Genomic DNA, 23,873 nt, shown 5'->3' with positions numbered 1-23,873 from the left:
GGAAAAACGGAACGGAAACGGAACCACAATGGAAGCAAAAAAACGGAACAACGGATCCGTGAAAAACGGACCGCAAAACACTGAAATGGACATACTGTAGTGTGAAAGAGGCCTTATGCTGACATCCTAACACAGCAGGAAGTGGCTGGGAATGCTGCAGCGATGACCTTCCTCAGTCCCAACCATTTCCTGCAGGAACAGCAGCAGCAGGGATTGGTGAGATGAGCAAGTCGTACAACTTTTTTTTAACTTATTTTTTGCCCTAATTATTTTTCAGCAGTACATTTGTATTGTTTAGTTGCTATTTTTAAAACTTGTATTCTTGTTTTTACAGGTCAATAGAATCTTGCCCCGCTCTAACACAGTGTATAATTTGTATGAATATTCTGTACCAGAGGACATGTACCAGGAACACATCAATGAGATTAATGCTGATCTGTCTGCGCCAGACATCGAGGGAGTGTACGAAACTCAAGTAGGTAGCCAAGAATAGCACTTTCAAGGTTAACAATTGCTGTTTGCCACTTGCGGTATCTTATATAGGTGTGCATACTGTACACATACCCACTTCAGGGACCTCACCTATCAGGCAGATTTGGTATATCCTTTGTATATTGGAGACTAGTAACATAGTTTTGAAGGCTGAAAAAGGCATGCGTCCATCCATTTCAGTCTATTATCCTACAAAGTTGACCCTGAGGAAGGCAAAAAAAAAAAAACCTCTAATGTAGAAGCCAAATTTCATCATGTAAGAGGAAATAATTTCTTCCCAACTCCAAATCTTGGAATCAGAATAACTCCCTTGAGCAATAAACCATCTCCGTGTTTTTAGTTACTAAATTTTAGTAAGTTCAACGTCATCACCTCCTCTGGCAGAGTTCCATAGTATCACTGCTGTTATTGTAAAGAAACCTCACCTACGTTTGGGTGCAAACTTAGATGTTCCCTTTGTCACAGTCCTGGGTATAAATGAGAAGGCTCTCAGTATAGACCTTTTAATATATTTATACATAGTTATTAGATCTCCCCTGAGTCTTTTTTTCTAAAGTGAATAACCCTAATTTTGATAATCTTTCTGGGTACTGTAGTCCACCCATTCCAGTTATTACTTTAGTTGCCCTCCTCTGGACCCTCTCCAGCTCTGTCTGCCTTGTTCACAGGAGCCCAGAACTGTACACAGTACTCCATGTGTGGTCTGACTAATGATTTGTAAAGTGGTAGGACTATGTTCTCATCACGGGCATCTATGCCCCTTTTTGATGCAACCCATTATCTTATTGTCCTTGGCACCAGCTGCCTGACCCTGGTTGTTTACTGTCAACTAAAACTCCTTTTCCATGTCAGTGTTACCCAGTGTTTTACCATTCAGTATGTACTGGTGACATGTATTATTCCTACCCATGTGCATAACCGTACATTTTATCAGTGTTAAACCTCATCTGCCACTTATCTGCCTATTTGAAGTTTGTAGCCAAAATGTAATTCTGAAACTTCACACGTTTTTATCATTTTTACTTTGTTTTCTTAAGGTCCCTCTTCTACTGCGGTCCGTGGTCCAGCTTGGCTGCGTATGCATGGTGAACAAACAAATAGTCCGCCATTTGTCAGGTAGAGAAGCCGACACTTTTGAATTGGACCATTTGGAAATGAAGTCCCTGGCCCAGTTCAGCTACTTGGAGCCAGGTACCATGAATAAAATTGCACCCTTTATTTCCATCCTGACAAACGTTTTGTTTCTTACCTGCCGGGAAGTTGACCATAATTCCAGTTTTATTTCTTTTACAGGTAGCATCAGACACATTTACTTGTACCACAATTGTCAGGGGAACAAGGCTCTCTTTGGTCTGTTCATACCGTCACAGAGAAAGGCTGCCATATTTGTGGTTGACACGGTAGGTTTACTTTTCAAGATTTCTTTTTAAAACTTATTTTGTATAATACTCAAAGATTTAGTGCAACGTTTTCCTTACATTTATCCTGCCATGTAGGTTCGCAGTAACCAGATGCCAAACCTTAGCAGTATGTATACAAGTGAACACACTGCGATGCAGGAAAGGGTCGACCCTGAGCTTTTGCCCCCTGAGAAACATGTGTTTGAAGTTCGAGCTGAGACTGATTTAAAAACTGTTTATCGAGCAATTCAAAGACTACTTGTGAGCTACAAGGTAAGGTAGATCCAAGAAAGAGTTAACTGAACAAGTAATAGATAATGGAGGATAATGTCTGTATATTCACTGTTTTCTGTAGGATGAGAGACGTGGTCCAACTCTGATTGCATTGCAGTCTAACTGGTCCCCTAAAAGGCTAACAAGTGGGATGCCTGTCCTAGAGGAATTCCCTCTCGTGCCTGTACATGTCACGGATGATATCAGTTATAATGTCCTGGACTGGCAGCGCCATGGAGCCCGCCGTATGATTCGCCACTATCTTAATTTGGACAGCTGCCTTTCTCAGGCATTTGAGATGGCCAGGTAACTTGTCAGAATTCGTTGTCACATCTAATACTACACTGTGAGTTAATAGCTATGCGACATTATTCATGAAGATGTGCTGTGCTAATTGGAGCTAGATATTACTAGCAACTGCCATGGCTGCTTGATGAAAGAACACTCGCCAATCTGTTAATTTAGGCCTAGATTTCAGATGTCATGGGTAAATTATTAGTTTCAGGAGGGGTCATCAGTGAACTGTATTGTAATTGGGAGTTTAATATTGAGTTAATATGAGAGTTTTTTGAATTACAGCAAGTGATTCCAGTAGTATTAGGAAACTGGTAATATTGCAAATGGCAACAAATTAGAGTTTTATGTAAATGTTTTTTTATTTATTTATATTTTTTCCCCCTTTTTGATAAGACCTTGAAATTCTATATTCAAACTTGCTGATATTTTCTGTATGCTTATATTTGGGGGCTGCCTCTCACTTTCTCCTTGGCATCAGATTGCAGACTGACAGTGAGAAGCTGCCAACAAAGTTTTAATTGTCTTGGAAAATCCTAGAAAGACTGAACTTTATACTTTAAAGGGGTATTCTGGGATTTTGATACTGCTGGACCTATCCTCTGGATAGGTTATCAGTATCTGATCGGTGGGGGTCCAACACCCAGAACCCCCCTGCCGATCAGCAGTTGTGAGCGCCACGGCCTTCTCCATGCTTACCAAGCGCAGTGTTGTACATTGTATAGCGGCTGTGCTTGGTATTGCAGCTCACCCCTATTCGCTTCTATGGGTCTGAGCTGTGATACCAAGCACAGCCGCTATACAATGTACAGCGCTGTGCTTGGTGAGCACTGAGAAAACTGCTCACAGGAGAGCCAGTGCCTTCTCAAATGGCTCATCTGTGAGGGTCGGGGGTGTTGGACCCCCACGATCAGATACTGATGACCTATCTAGAGCATAGGTAATCAGTATCATAATCTCAGAAAACCCCTTTCTTGTTGGAATCTGGTAGATCATGGTTTTGCATGTTGAGGTTGTGTTTTGGTTATTTAGGTATTATCACCTTCCTGTTGGCAACCTGCCAGATGACGTGTCCACATTTGGATCGGATCTGTTCTTCGCAAGGCATCTTCGACGACACAACCATCTCTTCTGGCTGTCTCCAAGCTCTCGACCTGACCTTGGAGGCAAAGAAGCAGATGATAACCGACTAGTTATGGAGTTTGATGAGAGGGCATCTGTGGAAATCAACAATCCTGGCTGTTACAATACAGGTAAGATTATTTGCAGTTGCAATAAGTTTGTACAATTTGTGCCGTGCATCTATGTGACAATAGTAGTTTTACAAGGACTTGTCACAGGGTAGCCATATAATTGCTTGTATTCAGGGTTTGGCCTCATTATATTTGAGTTTTTGTAAGTTAAAGCCAGGGGTAAGTCTTCTTAGGAAGAGGTACAAATCTTTTTCTCTTCCACTCCTGGTTTTGGCTTAAGCATGCTGATACAAAATAATTTCCAAAATACTTAAGTGTGAATGTATAAAAGTTTTAGTCTATCCACAGGAAAGAGGATTACATAACTGATCGGTGGGGTCCGACCACTAGGACCCCACCGATCCTGAGAACAGGGACCCCTTTGTTCCCATCCTAATGAAGCAGCAGTCCGATCTGGAGATGGCATAGTACAGCACTTGGCTATTTCCAGCAGTCCGATCTATTCATTCCCTATGGGACTGCTGGAGATGGCCAAGTGCTGTACTATGCTCTTTCCAGCAGTCCCATAGAGGATGAATGGAGATTATGGGCACATGCTTTTGCCCCATCAGGACAGGAATAAGGAATTCCTGTTCTCAGGATTGGTGGGGGTCCCTGTAGGACCCCCACTGATCAATTAGTTATCCTGTGGACAGGCGTTAACGTTCACAGAAATTTGCGTCCAGTGAAATGTCTGGGTTTTGCAATTGCCATTGCACTTTGTTCTGATACAAAAGGCATGTAGACATGATTGTAGTCTACGATTTGTGCAGGGCACAAGTAGTAAAACCACAAATACTCCATTCCATTGATTTATTAAAATACAGCTTTACTATGGCATCAGATTCACTTCCAACTCATATCGGTCAGTACAATGCTCTTAATCATAGTATGACTAAGATCAATTCATTGTGCAGATTGAAACGCGAGTCTGATGGCATTGTGAAGATGTATTTTAAGCAGGGGTCAAGTCCTGGAAAAAAAAGTGTGGGAACTCACCCAATCCACTGCCAACCAATTCAGTGCAACATTTATTGTAAAGTGCCAGTTTACACAATCAAGTGCAAAATTAACATGAAACAAATATATATAGTTCAGTTGGAACAAATTAAATTAACACAGTGACACAGCCAATTACAAAATATCCCACAAACTGGAATAACCGTTGCCCTTGCCGTGCAAGATTTTCAACTTTCCTAGATTTATTATCTGCGCTGCGATGTGTGGTCAGCCATTTTGTGACGTATGGTAAAGGATCCCATAAATGCACAGGAGGCCCAATGAGACTGATAAACAAAAGAGAAGACACGCGTTCAATGCCAAGCCCACTCCTAATGGGTGACATCACCAAATTCATTGTACTGAAGCCCCTTTCACAATCACCGGATGTCACTGGAAGACTGTTAACTGCTGTCACCACTGGTTTCAGATTTTCAGGAATCTCTACACCACCATTATCAATGTAGTCTCTGAAACCTTCACAGATGGATGCATAGTTGAGACGGAATCTTTTGCATAGCTGCTCCAACTTCACTTCACCTTCAAACCACGGACTGTCCACATTGATTGGCCAGCGTTGTGAATTCAGGATGTCAATTTCAGAAACAAGAGTTTCAAATTCACCCGACTGTGATGAAGCGGCAGGTCTTTTGCTTGCAGTTAAAGCAAAGAGTCTGGAGCGTAAATTATCCACCAAACTTCGATAAAATTGAGGGAGGTTTATCCTCACTTGGCCTTTTGAACTCTCTGGGTTGATGGTCACACCTTTGAAATTCCCTTTCTCCAGAGATTCCATGACTTCTTTCAGATGTTTGCCAGGCATGTCTTTCATTTTTTCAACTGCACGAACTGAACGATTAATCAGCTGATAAGCTCGTGGAAGTGTGATGTCATCTCTTTGTAGCGCTTCAGATAAGTCCCATTTCCTGAACTGCATCCACAACCCCTGCAAGGTTTAACAAATAATCTTCTGATGTCAAGACCTTGTTAAGGCCACTAAATACAGATTTCTGCTTACTGTTATGAGCGGAGCTTACGCTTGCTTTCAGGAAATGACCGTGTAGTGCAGGATATGACTCCCAAACTGCTCGTATAGCTCTCTGGCTTGAAGCAACCCATCTAACTGAAAAAACTTTTCCAATTTTAAGAATTTGTACTTCTAATTATTTTGCACATTCTGAGAGCTCTGCTAGATTTTATTGGTGACTGATGATACACAGCATACAACTTCTCAAAAAATGATGTGACATGATGAAGACCAGGAACAGAATCAATTGTATCTGAAATGCACAATTCAAGCCTATGACACAAGCGGTGCCATTTCACAATCTGTGGATATTTTTGACTGAGTCGTTCCAGAACACCCGACTTTCTTCCAAGCATTACACTTGCACCATCACTGCAAGCTCCAATCCAGTTTTCGGCAAGAAAGTCATTACTGAACCCAAATTTAGAAAAACAAGCTAGAAGAGTGGCTTCAATAGACTGTGCATCTGCTTTAGGCAAATCAAGCAAATCGAGAAAGAAAGTGACTGGGGCTTTTCCGTTAACAGAGGCACGAATATAAACGATTAACACTGAATGGGTAGAAACAGTTGTAGACTCATCAATATAAACAGAAATTTTTGGAGCCTGCTCAACAATTGCTTTGCAAAGCTTTTTTCTCATTTCACTAGCAATGCAATCTATTTGTGCTGCTGTTTACTCACTATGGAGAATACATCCTAAGTCAGCTCCATTTGCAACTTGCAAGCTGATAAGATCTCTGAAGTCTGTGAAAGGGCGATTTTATTTTATTTTTTTTTTTTTTTTTTTTTTTTTATTTTTTTCGCACAAAAGTAGGCAGTGCGAAATACCTTAGTGGTGGACGCAAACTAATGCTTCTGCTGTTCTGCAATATTGGATTGCAGAATCTCCTTTCTGGATACTGCTTGGATATCTCCTGCCTTTACATGTGCTTCTGAAATCTTATGTATGTGGATTTTTTTACGTAGTGAGGTCAACATATATTTTTTTTGTTTTGCCATATGGAGTAATTGTACCAGTGCTCCATTCTTTAGAAATAGATACACCTTGTGAAACAGACACTCCAAGGTGTTTAACCTCCTGACACACTTTGCACCCTAAAAGACCATTGTCTACAAACAGCCAAGGGTACTTTTTTTTTTTAATTCTAGCCACTGATTCTGGTCCCAACATTCTGGAAGAATGTTATCACTGACATCGGCATCTTCAGCCACATCAGTAACCATGTCCACTACAGCCGATTCACTGACTGGTATAGTTTCTGAAGCGGACACCGCCGCCTGAAGCAAAGGCTCAGACTGAGTGGAGCAACTTGCAGAATCAGCATGTGATTTTTTATTAGATGCCTTTGTGAAGAAATCCGTAATGCTGGTTTTCCGCTTACTCATTTCTGTACAAATAAAAATTTTAAAAAATAGTGTAAAATCATTTTCAGATTTAAAAAAAACAACTAAATATTCTGATAAAATGACCTCTTTAGGCAGAGAATTCCCCATCCGTTCTGTCATTACCTCTTATTATGAAAAACTTTCCTTTGTTGTCTCTGGTGGCAGTGGTGGGGTGGTCCGGTGACACTGAGGTGCAGGGTAAGCCACAAATCAGCACACTTGTATGAAATAAAATCTATCATTATTCCAAAAATTATTTTTAAAAAAAAGCCTAAATGATCTAACAATTAGTCTAATATACGAGTCTCCAGTCCAGTGGATGTGACACAGATATCTATTATTTTAACCCCTTAAGGACACACGATGGAAATATTCAGTCATTATTCCCTTTTATTCCAGAAGTTTTGTCCTTAATTACATATGGTTTGTGATTCTGTTTGCCACCCTTTAGTGACTGTGTTTTTAAACCCTTAAAGGGGTATTTCCATTTCAGACAATGGGGGCATATCGCGCGCTCCTGTGTGCTTCGGCGTGTCTAGGAGTTATAACAGGGCCGCCGCCAGGGCGCAATCCTGCATGCGGCGGTCCTGGGATGGTCAAAGAGGACCTTTCATTACAATAAAAAATCTAAACTAAGTATGCTGACATGGAGAGCGGCGCCCAGGGATCTCACTGCACTTACTATTATCCCTGGGCGCCGCTCTCCATGTCTGCATGCTTAGTTTAGATTTTTTATTGTAATGAAAAGGTCCTCTTTAAGTATTAAAGTGAATTTAATAATACAGAATTTAAGTTAACCCTATATCACTCCAAGAGTACAGGAGGAAGACACCAGTGGCTAGCTGCAGCTCCTCCCTCCTACCTCACTAGGAGTGTCATGTCAGTGATATCGATAAAACCATAAAACAGTCATCAATAAAAACAATAATAGGTTTAATTGTGGCTGGCCCACACATCTCGTTCATCAATTGGTCTGGAGATTTAATTTGTGGACTTTTATACAGAAAAAAAAAAATATTTACTGTACATTGTGGGGCACAGTGTAGCGGTATACTGTACATTGTGGGGCACAGTGTAGCGGTATACTGTACATTGTGGGGCACAGTGTAGCGGTATACTGTACATTGTGGGGCACAGTGTAGCGGTATACTGTACATTGTGGGGCACAGTGTAGCGGTATACTGTACATTGTGGGGCACAGTGTAGCGGTATACTGTACATTGTGGGGCACAGTGTAGCGGTATACTGTACATTGTGGGGCACAGTGTAGCGGTATACTGTACATTGTGGGGCACAGTGTAGCGGTATACTGTACATTGTGGGGCACAGTGTAGCGGTATACTGTACATTGTGGGGCACAGTGTAGCGGTATACTGTACATTGTGGGGCACAGTGTAGCGGTATACTGTACATTGTGGGGCACAGTGTAGCGGTATACTGTACATTGTGGGGCACTGTAGCGGTATACTGTACATTGTGGGGCACAGTGTAGGCTATATGTGTATAACAAACATATTTCACATGAACACTTACAATTACTTGGCTTGGCCCTTGAGGATCTCGGACGCCACTTCCACACTTTGGCCGCGGGCTCAGCGGAGCTGATGTTGTGCTTTATCCTAATGAGAAAGATTTCATAATAAGGATTTGGAGAAGGGGCAGAGGGATAGCAGAGCAGGGAGAGCCTGGTGCTGCTACTAGGGGGTCATACCATGGGGGAGTAATAAAGCCCACCATAATGCCCCCCCCCCCCCCAGTAGAAATAGTTCTCCTTATAATGTGACAGTGCAAAAAATACCCTCTTGTAATGCCCCCAGTTGAGCTAATGTTCCCATAGTGCCCCCATAATGTACCAGTCTAAAATATCTCTATATAGTGCCCCCTGTAAATGCTGCATAGTGCTCCTCTCCCCCTTCCTCCTAGTGCCCCCCATAATGTGCCAGTATTAAATGCCCCTATATAGTGCCCCAGTAGATGCCCTCAGTGTCCTCCATAAATAATTTTGCAAGCATAAAATACCCTCTTCGTGCCCTCCGTAGATGACCCCATAGTATTCCTCTCCCCCATAGTACCCACCATAGTCCCAGTATAAAATGCCACTGTAGAGCCCTCCATATAACATACCACTTCTTTGTAGCCCCAGTAGATACCCACCAATAATGTGCCAGCAAGAAGTGCCCCCATAGTGCCACCTAATGTGCCAGTAAAAAGTGCCCCCAATGAGGCCCGCCGGGCCTAAATGTCAAATTTCTCCCCCTCCATGTCACGTCGTGACCCCCTTCGCGTCACATTATTCCCCCCCTTCATCATGGCAGCACACTTCCCATCCTCCGCCCCCCCCCCCCCAAATGCACATTTCTCCAGTCCAACTGACTCCAAACAGAACCAGGGCGGGCTAGTACACTGGCACTGGTGAGATGGTGCCTGGGATGGATCCGATCCAGTTTAATCAACCAACCTACCAGACTGGGATGGATCACAATCCAGTTTAAATCAACCAGTTACTGGTAGGTTGGTTGATTAAATCGGATCCATCCATCCCAGGCACCATCTCACCCTTCCCAGTATACTAGCCCGCCCTGGTTCTGTTTGGGCAGTTGGACTGGAGAATTGTGCATTTGGGGAGGGGGTAGTTACGAGTGGTTCCAGTAACTGCCCCCCCCCCCCCCCTTCCAAATGCACATTTCTCCAGTCCAACTGACTCCAAACACAAACAGAACCAGGGCCGCAGGCCGGGCTATTAGTACACTGGGACGGCCCGGACGGGTGAGATGATGCTGGACAAAGTAAGTCAGTGAGTGGGAAACACTGGGAATGGATGGATCATGGATTCATTAACAACAAAACAAGGCTAGTTTCACACTTGCGGCAGGACGGATCCGGCAGGCTGGTCTCCCTGTCGGATCCGTCCTTCCGCTGTTTCGCTGCTCCGTCCCTATTGACTATAATGGGGATGGGGGCTGAGCTCCAGCGCAGCACGGCGATGCACGGCGAAAGCCGCCGGACTAAAAAGTCGGACATGCAGGACTTTTTTAGTCTGGCGGCTTTCGCCGTGCTGCGCCAGAGCTCAGCCCCCGTCCCATTATAGTCAATGGGGACGGAGCAGCGATACGGCGAAACAGCGGAAGGACGGATCCGACAGGGAGACCAGCCTGCCAGATCCATCCTGCCGCAAGTGTGAAAGTACCCGAACCAATGAATTATGAACCTACCAGTCTGGAACTTGGCTGGGGGCGGCGGGCCTTCTGACTGGGCGGCTGGCCTTCCCTGGCGCTGCTGTCACACTGGGCTGTGGCTGGCAAATGCCAATCTGTATCCGCTTGCTTGATTTTGTTGCTTGCTTTATTTTCTTTTTAGTTGCTCCTCATTGCCAATGCCGCCTGCTCAGTGCACCTGTCCTTAAGTACTGCTCTGGGCGAGGGGGCGGAGCCTGTGGCAGACATGCCTGCCTGCCTGTGCTGTGCATGCCGCTGCTGCTCCAGCCTCCAGACAGTCTTGAATCTATTAAAGAGACGGGAGCAGCCACAGTCAGCAGCCACCTGCGCCCGGCTAGGGGGGCCCCTCCAGACCACACTGCAGTCTACTAGTAAAGTAGTAAGTGAGAAGACGAGACACTTGTCTGTTGTCTCTAATCAACAAAAGCCGCCTGCGCCTGGTGGGCGGGCCCCCTCTCCAACACTTGACTGCTCACTGCAGAGCAGACCAGCCGCCCGGCAGAGTGAGTAACTTAGTTTAATTTATTAATTTAATTACGTTACTGCCGGCTGCCGCGCGGCACCGGCGGCAGCCCGCAGAGTCCAGCAGCGCTGTCTGAGTGTAGTGTCCGGATGGATCACACAGCTTCCTCTACTTCCGTCCTCAATGAAGCCGCTCCTCCTCCCTCTGCCTGCCCTGCACAGTGCGCTTCACACAGGGCCTCGCCTCCGCCCCCTGTGAACCAAGTGAAAGTGAATCTGATTTCAGCCGTGTTCTCCGGACTTGAGGCTGAAAGGGAACGGCGTTCCTGCCATGAAAAAAGTGCAGGAACGCCGTTCCCACGCGTTCCCCCTCCACTCGACCCCTGATTTTAAGGGAATAAAGTATTTTGGTTTACTCCTTGCATGCTGGATATATCCTGTACTGGATTGTCTGATTGCTGGACTCATGCATTGGAACCTTGCCACTTATCTGGTCAGCTGGGGTTGGTCTAGGCATCTCAGAATTGATTTGTATATGTGAGGTGTGTGTATATAATAAATATATAATATATCGTGCATCACTAATCAATGAGAATGTTATATTGGTGATCAGTCAAATTTTCTTTCTTTGCTTCAGTTTGTGTGGAGCTTGATATTCAGAGCCTGGCTGTAAACAGTATCCTGCAGTCACACCATATAAACGACCTGGAAGGGGCTGGTAGCATTGGCATCAGTTTTGATGTATTACAGCAGGCATCCCTTGAGGACATGGTTACGGGGAATCAGGCCAATTCTGTGGCCAGTTATGATGAGACTGCCCTTTGCTCTAACACATTCAGGTACTGTATTAAATATGAAGTTTGTATTATAATCTAATAAACAAAATATAGCTTCTGAATATCCACAAGGAATTGACATTGACAGGCATTGATTGTCCTATATTATGGTATGTTAATTCAACAATAAATGTCGGGAAAATCTGACGTGTTTGCAGTTGTATCTGTGGCTAAAATGGAAGGCTGATCCTTGGATTTCTTCCATAGATTTAGTTTTTATTTCTCATGCTTATATAGTGCAGCCATTCTGCAGCGCTTTACAGACCTTGTCATCACTGACTGTCCCAAGTGGGACTTACTTTAAATTCCCTATCCGTATGTCTTTTTCTGTGTGGGACACAGGGAGAACATACAAACTCCATGCAGATGTTGTCCTTGGTCAGATCCAAATTCATGACCCCCAGCGCTGCAAGGTACCAGTGCTAACCACTGAGCCACCATGCTGCCGATGGATCCCCATATGGATTTACCCCATTGAAGGGAGCCATGTGTGGCTACAGTTCTGTGTGGATTTACATTGAAATCAGTGGGATTCTGACCGCACGTGGATTTTGGCTCGGAATAAGCGCTAAAATTCACATGTGAAATACCCTAAAATGATGCAGAAAGATGTACTGTTATTTGGGAATGACTTGGCTTAGATTTGTTTTCTACACAACAGGATTCTGAAGAGTATGGTGGTAGGCTGGGTGAAGGAAATTACTCAGTACCACAATGTGTATGCTGATAACCAAGTTATGCACTTCTATCGGTGGCTACGAAGCCCATCCTCACTGCTATATGACCCTGCGCTTCATCGAACTCTCCACAATATGATGAAAAAGCTCTTTCTACAGTGAGTAAGATAAAGATTTAGACTTGGTGATGAAATGTTGCTTGTGATTCCCGTGTACTGGAGGTAAAATGTCCAATTTCTTATAAACTAATATTTAACCAATCTATACATGCAGGGCCGGCTCCAGGTTCATGTGGGCCCTTGGGCGATAAATCCCAGTGGGCCCCCATGAGGCATTATTTTACATTGACATGTCCCCCTGTGGCTCCTACACGGTATAATGACCCCCAGTGGCCCCTATACAGTATAATGACTACTAGTGGCCCTTCACACAGTATAATGACTACTAGTGGCCCTTCACACAGTATAATGAACCCCCAATCCCCCCCCCCCTGTATTATGACCACCTGTGGCCCTGCATTCAGAATAATAACCCCCAGTCGCACCCATTCAGAATAATGACCCCCAGTAGCCCCCACTGGGGGAATACTGTATGGAGGGGGCTCTGGGGGTCATTATACTAAATGGGGGACACTGGGGGGTCATTATACTATGTAAAGGGCCCTCACAGTATAATGACCCCACAGTGACCCTCCATTCAGAATAATGACCCCCAATCGCCCCCACACTGGGGGTTATACTGTATGGAGGGGGCACGAGGGGTTATTATATTTAATGGGGGCTCTGGTGGTCATTATGCTAAGTGGAGGGTCAATGGGGATCATTATACTAAATGGGGGGCACTGGAAGTCATTATACTGTGTAAGGGGCCCTCACAGTGTGGTGAATGACCCCCCCAGTGGCCCCCTCACATACCTATCATTGCTGGAGAGCAGGGGAGCTGGTGGTCCTGTCATTCACTAACCGCAGCTCCCTGCGCTCTTTCTCTCCTCCGGCCCACTGCAGCAGTGAGCCAGGCCTGGAGGAGAGAAGGAGATGTGCAGTGATGTAGCTAGAACTGACAGGGCCCCACAGCAAATTTTAGTACGCCCCTCTCCCCCCCCCCCCCCCCCAAATCACGTTTTTCCTATCGGTTTGATGTATACAAATGTGCAGCACTCCACGTTTTTGTATCCTGCAGAGTCAAGTAAAAAATGCATACGTTATCGTATATGTTTTTTTACAATGGAACTGTATGGTGAACGGACGCCACTGTACGGCATCAGTCTGAGGCATCTGGTAACGCATATATTTTTGGTATACATTAAATGGATGGCACAAATGGGATGTGAACCCAGCCCCAGTGTCAGAATAAGCACCAGTACACAGCGGAGCAGCGTGGCGGAGAGGGGAGGCCGCCATGTACTGACAGAGCGCTGCCTGGTCCTGGTGGTCAGGGGTGAGGACTGTGTTTCCCAAGGATCATTTTCTACTGGGAAATACAGGGCCCAGTATAATACACTAGAATCTATATACTATAAAGATATTAGCCCTACCCCCGAATAATAATACAATTAGGGGGTCATTTATTATATAGAAATACGTCTATGTTAGGCTACTTTCACACTAGCGTTCGGGGCTCCGCTTGTGAGTTCCGTTTGAAGGCTCTCACAAGCGGCCCCGAACGCATCCGTACTGCCCCAATGCATTCTGAGTGGACGCGGATCCGCTCAGAATGCATCAGTCTGGCAGCGTTTGTCCTCAGCTCCTCTCAGCAAGCGGACACCCGAACGCTGCTTGAAGCGTTCGGGTGTCCGCCTGGCCGTGCGGAGGCAAACGGATCCGTCCAGACTTACAATGTAAGTCAATGGGGACGGATCCGTTTGAAGTTGACACAATTTGGCTCAATTTTCAAATGGATCCGTCCCCCATTGACTTTCAATGTAAAGTCTTAACGGATCCGTTTGCATCATCATGCAAACGTATCCGTTCTGAACGGATGTAAGCGTTTGCATTATAGGTGCGGATCCGTCTGTGCAGATACCAGACGGATCCGCACCTAAACGCAGGTGTGAAAGTAGCCTTAGGCGTATTTCTGACACAGATTGTGGCACAAAGGTCCTTAGCACCACAATCTGTATCTTTTCCCGCTCATGCCAGGTCTAAAAAAGGATGGCGTGGGCAGGGAAGGGGATACAGTTATGGCCATGCATTTATTGGATACCACCGCCATATAGTGATAACACCGCCATACAATGATAAAACCACCATACAGTGACCGGATAAAAGGGTATAAGAGGGCACAGTACAGGGAATGACTACGGGCACTGCACAGGGTGTGGTAAGAGGGCAGAATGCAGGGTATAAGTGGGCACAGTACGGGGTGGGGGGCACAGTCACATGACCCTGTGACGTTAGAAGGTCCTTATGGTGAATGCGGTTCATACGCCACCATAATGAGAGGCAGAGGAGTGAGACAGGGGCCCTGGATGGACAGGAGGGGTGGACACAGCAAGTAGGTTGAAGGGGCTCTGAGGGGGATTCATACAAGAAGTAGGGGCAGGAGGTCTGTGCAGGGCAGCAACAGGAGATAGGAGGGTGAAACAGGAGCTCTGGATGCATGAGGGAGGAAAGGAGACAGCAGGGGCCCCATGAGGATAAGATAGGACAGGATATGGGGGGGGGGCAGATGTGGGGGGGGGGGGGCAGGTATCATGGAGGCAAACTGCTTAATGAAACAGTAATACAACTAAATAGAATGAAGCAGCAGCCGATCGGAGAGTCCCCCCCTTCTGTCCCACAGACAAGAAACAGTCACAGTGCAGACTCACTCACAGCTCCAGCCCTCCGGTCTCTCTCCTCAGGCAGCGTGTGTCCTGTGTAGAGGGGGCGTGTCTGAGTCTCTGCAGCTCAGAGGGCCCCACCAAAGGGGTACTGCGTAACTGAAATGACAGCAGTGAGAGCTCCCATCTGTATTGATGGAAGTGCTCATAGCAGCTCAGTGGGCCCCCCCAGGAGCATTGGGCCCCGGCACTTGCCCGGGGATGCCGGGTTATGACGCCGGCCCTGTATACATGTAAAAGCTGAATTATTCGATTGTCTGTGTGGACAGAAGTATCATCCAGCAGTAACAATTGCAAAAAAAAAAAAAAAATTGAAATGTTCTCCTCCTGAGGTCTTCACATATCTATATAATGTTGCGCCGCAAAAATAAATGGGGCCTTTGATCAAACTGGTGTAAAGTAGAACTGGCTTAGTTGCCCATAGCAACCAATCCGATTCCACTTTTTTTATTTTGGGCAGCTCCTTTGGAAAATGAAAGGTGGAATTTGATTGGTTGCTATGGGCAACTAAGCCAGTTCTACTTTACACCAGTTTGATAAATGACCCTAAAAATCTGAGAAGCTAGGGATGCATTTCAATGTTTTCATCATCGTGTTCTGTTTTTTATTTGAACGTTGAGTTGTAGTCATGAACACAGCCATGGGTCCATAATCTTTCCGCACCACAAAAAGTAGTGCATGCAATACTTTTTTTTACGGAGAAAAAACACTATAAGGTGCTTCCTTGGGGTTCCGTGCCTCCATTCCACACCACACCTTCCAGATTGCGGATCCATTCAAGTGAACGGGTCCGCTCCTGTGATGCGGTGCAAAAACGTCCAGGGCCGGTATATTGCGGGCCTGCTATTTGCAGGCCGAAATACAGGCCTGGCTGGCACACAGTTGTGTGCATGAGCCCTAAACATTCTCTTTTTAAGCAAAGACGTTTTAGTTTGGCCTACCCCATGTATAATGCTATGACAGAATATTTTCCTCTGTAATGAAGTACACCTAATGTTAAACCACTCCACCATATTGTATCTCTAATAGGTTAGTTGCTGAATTTAAGCGACTTGGCTCATCTGTTGTGTATGCTAACTTTAATCGCATCATCCTCTGCACTAAGAAGCGGCGAGTGGAAGATGCCGTTGCTTACGTTGAATATATTACCCAGAGGTAGGTACCTGCCCATATGTCTTGAATACATTTATGTCCATTCTGTTGGTGATGTAATTCCAATAATGTATTTTGCAGTATCCACACCAAGGAAATATTTCACTCTCTTACCATCTCCTTTTCACGCTGTTGGGAGTTTTTGTTGTGGATGGACCCTGCAAACTATGGAGGGATCAAGGGAAAGCTACCTTCCAGTGTGCACTATGGAGAGGTTAGTTTGCATAAAATTGGAGTATTGATTCCTTCCTGCTGCGCTACACATGATAAGAATATGGCTTCCTTTTGGACAGAGCGGTAAGAAGAAGAAGAAATCTGAGGACGATGAAGGAGAGGAAAGTGAGGAGGATGAGGAAGATGACACACATGCTCAGTCAGACAGTGAACAGCCCGAGGATCAGGTGGAAGAAAGCTTGGAGAACAACTGGAACATAGTTCAGTATTTACCCCAGGCGGCGTCATGTCAGAGCTACTTCCTAATGATTGTCTCTGGTAAGGGCTGAAGTCTGCGGGCTTTTAGGATTTATTATACATAATGTGTTGTATTCACTTTACATAATTCTCTTTCTGCAGCATACATTGTAGCCGTTTATCATAGTATGCGTGAAGAGTTGAGGCGTAACGCTCCTGGCAGTACGCCAATAAAACGACGGCAGGACAGCCAAGTATCACAAGAGACAGTGGGTGAATCTGGGGCCATGCCTGGTAAGAAACACATCTGAGACCTCACATTTTATTTTCAAGCTCTTTGGAAAGTATGAATTACATTAGAAGTGTGCACTTCATCACGTTGTTGAGCAATATAGACTTAGTAGTGCAAAACCTTGGATTTAATAGAATCCTTTTAATACAAAAATTAAGGCTACAGTTTTTAGGTTAACATGAAGAAATCTAATAAATAGTATGTGCTGCCCATTAGATGGCAAGCATATGATTGCTCGTTGGTCAGTCCATGTAATGACAGCCTGTAGTCTGTGGCTCTATTATGGTTTTCTTTTGCATTTTGTCCGCAATACTAAGAGTAGAGGGAGGGGACTTAAAGGGATTGTCTCACTTCAGCAAATGGCATTTATTATGTAGAGAAAGCCACTTACTAATATATTGTGATTGTCCATATTGGCTCCTTTGCTGGCTGGATTTATTTTTCCATCACATTATACACTGCTTGTATCCATGTTGATGACCACCCTGTAATCCAGCAGTGGTGGTTGTGCTTGTACAGTATAGGGAAAAGCTCAGGCCTCTCTGGTGGCTGGGACTGTGGGGGTGTGCACAGTCCAGCTCTTTTTCCTATACTGTGCAAGCACGACCAACAATGCTGGATTGCAGGGTGGTCGTAACCATGGAAAAAAGCAGTGTATAATGTGATGGAAAAATGAATCTAGCCAGCAAAGGAGACAATATAGACAATCTTAATACATTAGTAAGTGCCTTGTATTCACTTACTCTACATGATAAATGCCATTTGCTGAGGTGAGACAACCCCTTTAACATACCATGTACCACTGACCGTGTAGGACAGACATGGCCGTTCATATTCCTGTTTCTTCCTCTAGGACTCATCACCTTTTCTCAGGATTACGTGGCAAATGAGCTTACACAAAACTTCTTCACAATCACACAAAAGATACAGAAAAAAGTGACCGGAGCACGCCGTGTAACAGAGCCATCTGAAATGTTCCCTGTTTTACCCGGATCCCATCTGCCCCTCAACAATCCGGCTTTAGAGTTTATCAAATACGTTTGTCAGGTGAGATTGTGAGGCTGATAATCTTTCTTTCCCCAAGTAATCAGGTATTCACTTTTTGACATTAATTTCTGCTTTTTGGGCAGTATAATGCTAATATTTTGACAGTGTAAATGTAGATCAGGGAGTCAAAGATGTGCCACAGTTACCTATGATGTATGTATGATATATTTGCCATAAGTTACACATGTTTTTGTCTGACTGTACATCGCCTATTGGTCGTCTCAAGGCAGAAGTATGATTTAAAGGCCAAATTTAGCAAACATTGTGTGAAATTTGATACATTTGGAACGAATTACAATAAACCAGAATCATGCTAAGCTAACTTTAATGATATATAACATCTATAATAATAAAATCCCTGTTTGAGTGCGCTGTTTTCAGTGTGTGTCACCAGTTTTGCACTGGGCATGCGTGGCAGGGCTCCACACGCGGCTGCATCGCGCCGGCAAGCAGGTCGGAGGGCCGTTTCAGTTCGCCCACACCAGAACATCCGGGTAAACAAAAGATAAGAGATCCCGAGGGACTGACACACTGACCCCCATACAAACTGCGCATGCGCGGCCCGCCGACAAATCATCTAATGGCGCTCCACACACCTCCCTCACCGTCCACACCTGCGCGTTGGCCAATCATTGCTGCCGCTTGCAGGTTATGCTGTGCTCTCCACTTTGGAGCGCCGCCATTACTGTACCAGTGGCTGCCAGCCGTCTCGGCGACATTTAATATAGACTGTTCCTACTAAGGTTTATGCACTACTGTTCTAGCGCCCATTATTGTAACGGGCTTAATGTCTAGTCTATAATATTTGGTCCCAAGCTGAGACAGAACTCTCGAGGACTTGGCTTATTAAATTTCCCCCACTGGTTCAATTGTAGTGAAAACATGGCCTAAATGATTTTGGAAGTGCCAAGATTCTTGAAGGGGATTTCCGATAATTTAAGATTTTTTTCTTTATTTTTTTTCTTTCTCTTTTAAAGCCCCCACAGCCTAAAACAGAAAATTCACACTTGCCTGCTCCATGCTGCATCAGTCCCCCCAGTCTCCATTTTCCTGTTCCCACACTGTTTTCCTCCGGTGTTGCATGGTCACACACTCCAGCCAATCCCTGGCTTCATCGGTGATGTGTACACAGGCAGCATGTCACTGCTAAAGCCATTCATTGGCTGGAGCTGTGCATGTGACAGTGCACATGCACCACCTGAGGAAAACTGTGCGGGAACTGGAAGATAGATTGGAGAACCGGAGCAGGTAAGCATGAATCTTCTGTTTCAGGAGGCAGACTGTGGGCACTTAAAGGGGTTGTCCGAGTTATGAAAAAAAAAAAAAAAAAGATATAGCATTATAAATCTGATGGTCAACGATATATAACTAAGCTAAGCAAGTTTTAGGCAAAAAATAAATCAAATCTATTTCCTCATTTCCCTGGTTCTCTTCTGGCCCTTTGTTTACTTGCAATAAAAACAATCTCTGCCCCTCCCCCTGCTCTGCTAAGGGAGTGAATACAAGTGCTGCCCTGAGTGACATGTCTGCCTCCTGGGAGACTCTGCAGCATGCTGTATGTGTAGGACTAAAAGTCCCAGCTGTATAATGACACTGCTAAGGGAGTGAATACAAGTGCTGCCCTGAGTGACATGTCTGCCTGCTGGGAGACTCTGCAGTATGTTGTATGTGTAGGACTACAAGTCCCAGCTGTATAATGACACTGCTAAGGGAGGGGATACAAGAGCTGCCCTGAGTGACATGTCTGCCTGCTGGGAGACTCTGCAGTATGTTGTATGTGTAGGACTACAAGTCCCAGCTGTATAATGACACTGCTAAGGGAGGGGATACAAGAGCTGCCCTGAGTGACATGTCTGCCTGCTGGGAGACTCTGCAGTATGTTGTATGTGTAGGACTACAAGTCCCAGCTGTACAATGACACTGCTAAGAGAGTGGATACAAGTGCTGCCCTGAGTGACATGTCTGCCTGCTGGGAGACTCAGGAGTATGTTGTATGTGTAGGACTACAAGTCCCAGATGTATAATGACACTGCTAAGGGAAGTGAATACAAGTGCTGCCCTGAGTGACCTGTCTGCCTGCTGGGAGACTCTGCAGCATGTTGTATGTGTAGAACTAAAAGTCCTAGCTGTACAATTACTCTAGTACACATAGGATCTTCCCCCTACCTGCAATGCTCTGCAGAAAACTTCTCTATCGGCTCCTGTGCCCAGCATTTGTCTCCTCGCTGCCTGCAGATACACAGTAAACACTTAAAGGGGTTATCCCATCATAATGATCACTGTTAAATCTGTTAATGATTTGACAGTGATCATTTTTGTAAATATACTTTATTAACAAATTCCCACCGATTAGGATAAAATTCATCCCCACTTACCTTATTGTTGTGACTCTGTCTCCCCTGGTTACGACCACCGCTCTTCTCCAAAATCCCGATGGTCGCACTTGCCCAGAAGACTCCTTTTCTTCCTGCCGGTACGCTCGCTGTCCTGAATGCGCACGCTGCCGCGCATGCGCGACGGTGACTTCTTCCCGGCCAGAATAGTACAGAGCTGCGAATGCGCACGCTGGCTCTGTACTATACTGGCAAGAAATAAGTCACCGTTGCGCATGCGCGGCAGCGTGGCCGGGAGAAGACTTCAATCAAGATGAAGCCCGCCCCCAGCCAGAATCCAGGAAGTGAACGCGCGGTGGCAGCAGGTAAGTATAAAAACGCAAAGTGGGATAACCCCTTTAAGCCCCGAGTCTGTGCAGCTGAAGGGGTTAAGAATCCTGGGAGAGAGCAATAAGCAGCAGCTGGCAGTGCAAGGGGGCGTGGCCTCTGGTGTACAGATCTGTCTTGTGCACCAACATTATCAGAGCAGGGAGAGAAGCTGACATCACAGGTCGTGTGAGAAACCAGCCACTGGAGATAAAGTGAGTTAATTGGAAATCTAACATTTGCCTAGTTAGACAACCCCTTTAAATATCATATCTGTCCAGAAGATTATTGGTAGAACATAGCCTGTTTTTTTTTTAAGAAAAACTCCCCAGCAGCTTCTAAATTGCAGGCAGCAAGACTATGTACTGTCTCTTGCGCTTAATCCTCTTGTTTTTCCCCCAACTTTGGCATGTGTGTAGCTTCTTCATCTCTGGTAAAAGAGCTTGTATCAAGATATAGTGGAGGTCACGCATGCCTGCAGCATTTGAAACCTGTTTTCCAGGTCCATTCATTTTAGAGGCTTAAAGGTTGCAGACGTTTGGAATGTCTTTTTTCTGGGTTGTATGATTGGTATTCTTTAAGGCTGCATTCACACGTCCGTGGTGTGTTGCGGACCCGCAAATTGCGAGTCCGCAACACACCAGCCCGTCACCCCCATAGAAATGTCTATTCTTGTCCGCAAGCTGCGGACAAGAATAGGCCATGTTCTATATTTTGCGGAGCTGCGGACCCGAAGATCGGGGACGCACTCCGCAATTGCGGATGCAGACAGCACACTGTGCTGTCCGCATCCATTCCGTCCCCATAGAGAATGAATGGGTCCGCACCCGTTCCGCAAAATTGCGGAACGGATGCGGACACATTCTGCGGACGTGTGAATGAAGCCTAAAAGGGTTGTCCCATTAGAGCTGCACTTGTTTATCTTCCCCACAAGGTAATTTGCCCATCAGAGGATGATCCCTCACTTAAGATCCCCTTCTGTGAACCTTAATGAAGAAGGCTGCCCCACTCCACTTCAGTTGCAGATGTTTTGATAATGTTCTTTGGTTATTAAAAAAATATCCTCTAATATCACCATACTTGAAATTTTATATTTTACATGACTGAATGAGAAAAGGCTCATGTTGGATGGTTCGCCTGAATTATCACGGTCTTGATTCTTTAGGTTCTCTCTCTGGATTCAAACATAACCAACCAGGTTAACAAATTAAAGAGGGATCTCTTACGCCTTATTGACGTTGGGGAGTTCTCAGAAGATGCACAGTTTCAGGATCCGTGCCGCTCCTATATACTTCCTGAAATCATCTGTAAAAGCTGTAATTTCTGCCGAGATCTGGACTTGTGCAAGGACCCTTCTCTCAGTCAGGTTTGTCGATAGGTCTGCATCAGTCTTTAGTGCCTTTTGTAATCTATAGGGGTTTTATATCATAATTGCTTTTTGCTGCCATTACAGGATGGATCGGTGTTGCCGCAGTGGGTTTGTTCAAACTGCCAGACGGAGTATGACACAGACAACATTGAAATGTCATTAGTGGAAGCGCTGCAAAAGAAGATGATGGCTTTTATGCTACAGGATTTGGTGAGACTTGCAGTGATCTTATTTTGGTTGTTTACTGTCGGGCATATTTATAGAATTTTTAGTTTTTTAAAGGGGTTTTCTGGCAGAAAATAATGATGGCTTAAACTGCTGAAAGCACTGAAAAAAGGTACTATCCTTGTAAATCCACCACTTCTTCTTCTTGGTCCAGCCATGACATTCCAACACAGGGGCATGTGATTGGCTGCAGCAGTCACATGCCCCTGTGTCAGTCATTGCTAAACCAGGAAGCAGAGAGTGGCGGAAAAGGAATCTGTAGGCCTCTGTACGGGAATTGTCAAGATCCAAGAGATGTTTATTGCACCCTCAGCATGATGAAAAACCCTTTTAAGAGCTCATGCACACAACTGCATTTTCGGTTCACATCCGATCTGCGTTTTTTGCATATCTGATGCAGGCAAATGTATTTCATTGGGGCTGCAGAAGATGCGGACAGCACGCTATTTGTTTTCCGCATCAATATGTCCGTTCTGCGACCCTGCAAAAAACATAGAACATGTCCTATTCTTGTCCGTTTTGTTTTATGGATAAGAAAATTTGTACAGGAGTTTGAAAAAATATAAAAATAAAATGGTGACATGCACACAAGAAGAATCTTTGTGTTGCGGACCGCAAAACCGATATGGTTGTGTACATGGGGCCCAACTATATATTCTTATTTCCAGATCTGTTTGAAGTGTAAAGGAGTGAAAGAAGCAAACATGCCAGTATACTGCAGCTGTGCAGGAGACTTCAGCCTAACCATTTCAATGAAGGTACTTGCCTACAAGTATGTAATACAGTTGATGAAATCTCATGAATTTAACATGTGGATTTGACTATACTTCTAAATTGCAGGTCCTCATGGAGCAGATGGATGCCTTCCGGAATATTGCTCAACATTACCAGATGCCTCATCTCTTGGAGACCATCAACTGGCTTATCCAACAGAATTCTCACCTGATCCCATGACTCCGTTCCGTGCTTTGACGATTGAAGTTTGGACTTTGTTAGAAGGGAGTCTGGTCAGCATCTGACCTCATGTCTTGTTTGCTTTGTATAAATTATATCTTGATAATAAATGTTGTATAAATACTTTTGTATCTTTTTACTAAACTAAAAGAATTCTTGAAAATGCAATGACTGTCTAAACATTGGGGGGGGGGGGGTGTTCTACTATGTCAGTGCTACATTGTCAGGTGCAAGCACTAGTCTGGTTGTATTAGGGTGGATTCACATCACATTTTTGCCATCAGTTTATTGTACACAAAAACCTATACGTTAAATGGATACTGTACAGTGGCATCCGTCACCATAGAGTTCCATTTTTTCTTTTTTTACTGGACTCTGCAGAATGGAAAAGCGTGGTGTGCTACGAATTAGTATTTATTAATTTTTTTCTTCCCCCGATGTATACGTCAAACTGATTGCAAAAACATGATGTGAACCCAGCCTAAGGCCACTTTCACACTAGCGTTGTATGAATCCGGCGTTCAATTTCGTCTCAAACTGCCCGCCGGATCCAGAAAAATGTGTGAAAACGGATTACATTTGAATCCTGATCAGGATTTTGATCACAAT

General features: G+C 44.8%; 1 protein-coding gene across 1 annotated transcript in view; it reads left to right on the top strand.

Moving 5' to 3' along the window:
- The window catches only part of POLE (DNA polymerase epsilon, catalytic subunit), a 103,294-nt gene extending 79,909 nt beyond the window's left edge, over positions 1 to 23,385 (top strand). The window contains exons 33-49 of the mRNA XM_044275264.1: positions 335 to 475; positions 1,530 to 1,683; positions 1,786 to 1,892; positions 1,989 to 2,165; positions 2,248 to 2,471; positions 3,492 to 3,712; positions 11,419 to 11,620; positions 12,279 to 12,452; positions 16,145 to 16,270; positions 16,349 to 16,481; positions 16,561 to 16,759; positions 16,841 to 16,972; positions 17,824 to 18,017; positions 21,882 to 22,082; positions 22,170 to 22,295; positions 22,979 to 23,068; positions 23,151 to 23,385. Coding sequence (XP_044131199.1) covers positions 335 to 475; positions 1,530 to 1,683; positions 1,786 to 1,892; positions 1,989 to 2,165; positions 2,248 to 2,471; positions 3,492 to 3,712; positions 11,419 to 11,620; positions 12,279 to 12,452; positions 16,145 to 16,270; positions 16,349 to 16,481; positions 16,561 to 16,759; positions 16,841 to 16,972; positions 17,824 to 18,017; positions 21,882 to 22,082; positions 22,170 to 22,295; positions 22,979 to 23,068; positions 23,151 to 23,264 — 2,715 coding nt within the window. The 3' untranslated portion in view covers positions 23,265 to 23,385. The remainder of the gene's footprint in view (positions 1 to 334; positions 476 to 1,529; positions 1,684 to 1,785; positions 1,893 to 1,988; positions 2,166 to 2,247; positions 2,472 to 3,491; positions 3,713 to 11,418; positions 11,621 to 12,278; positions 12,453 to 16,144; positions 16,271 to 16,348; positions 16,482 to 16,560; positions 16,760 to 16,840; positions 16,973 to 17,823; positions 18,018 to 21,881; positions 22,083 to 22,169; positions 22,296 to 22,978; positions 23,069 to 23,150) is intronic.
- Positions 23,386 to 23,873: the final 488 nt, after the last annotated feature.

This window comes from Bufo gargarizans, chromosome 1 (assembly GCF_014858855.1).
Source record: "Bufo gargarizans isolate SCDJY-AF-19 chromosome 1, ASM1485885v1, whole genome shotgun sequence".
In the NCBI taxonomy this organism is placed as follows: Eukaryota; Metazoa; Chordata; class Amphibia; order Anura; family Bufonidae; genus Bufo; species Bufo gargarizans.
The sequence above is the reverse complement of the archived record's forward strand: the minus strand, read 5'-3'. Positions and strand labels throughout refer to the sequence as shown.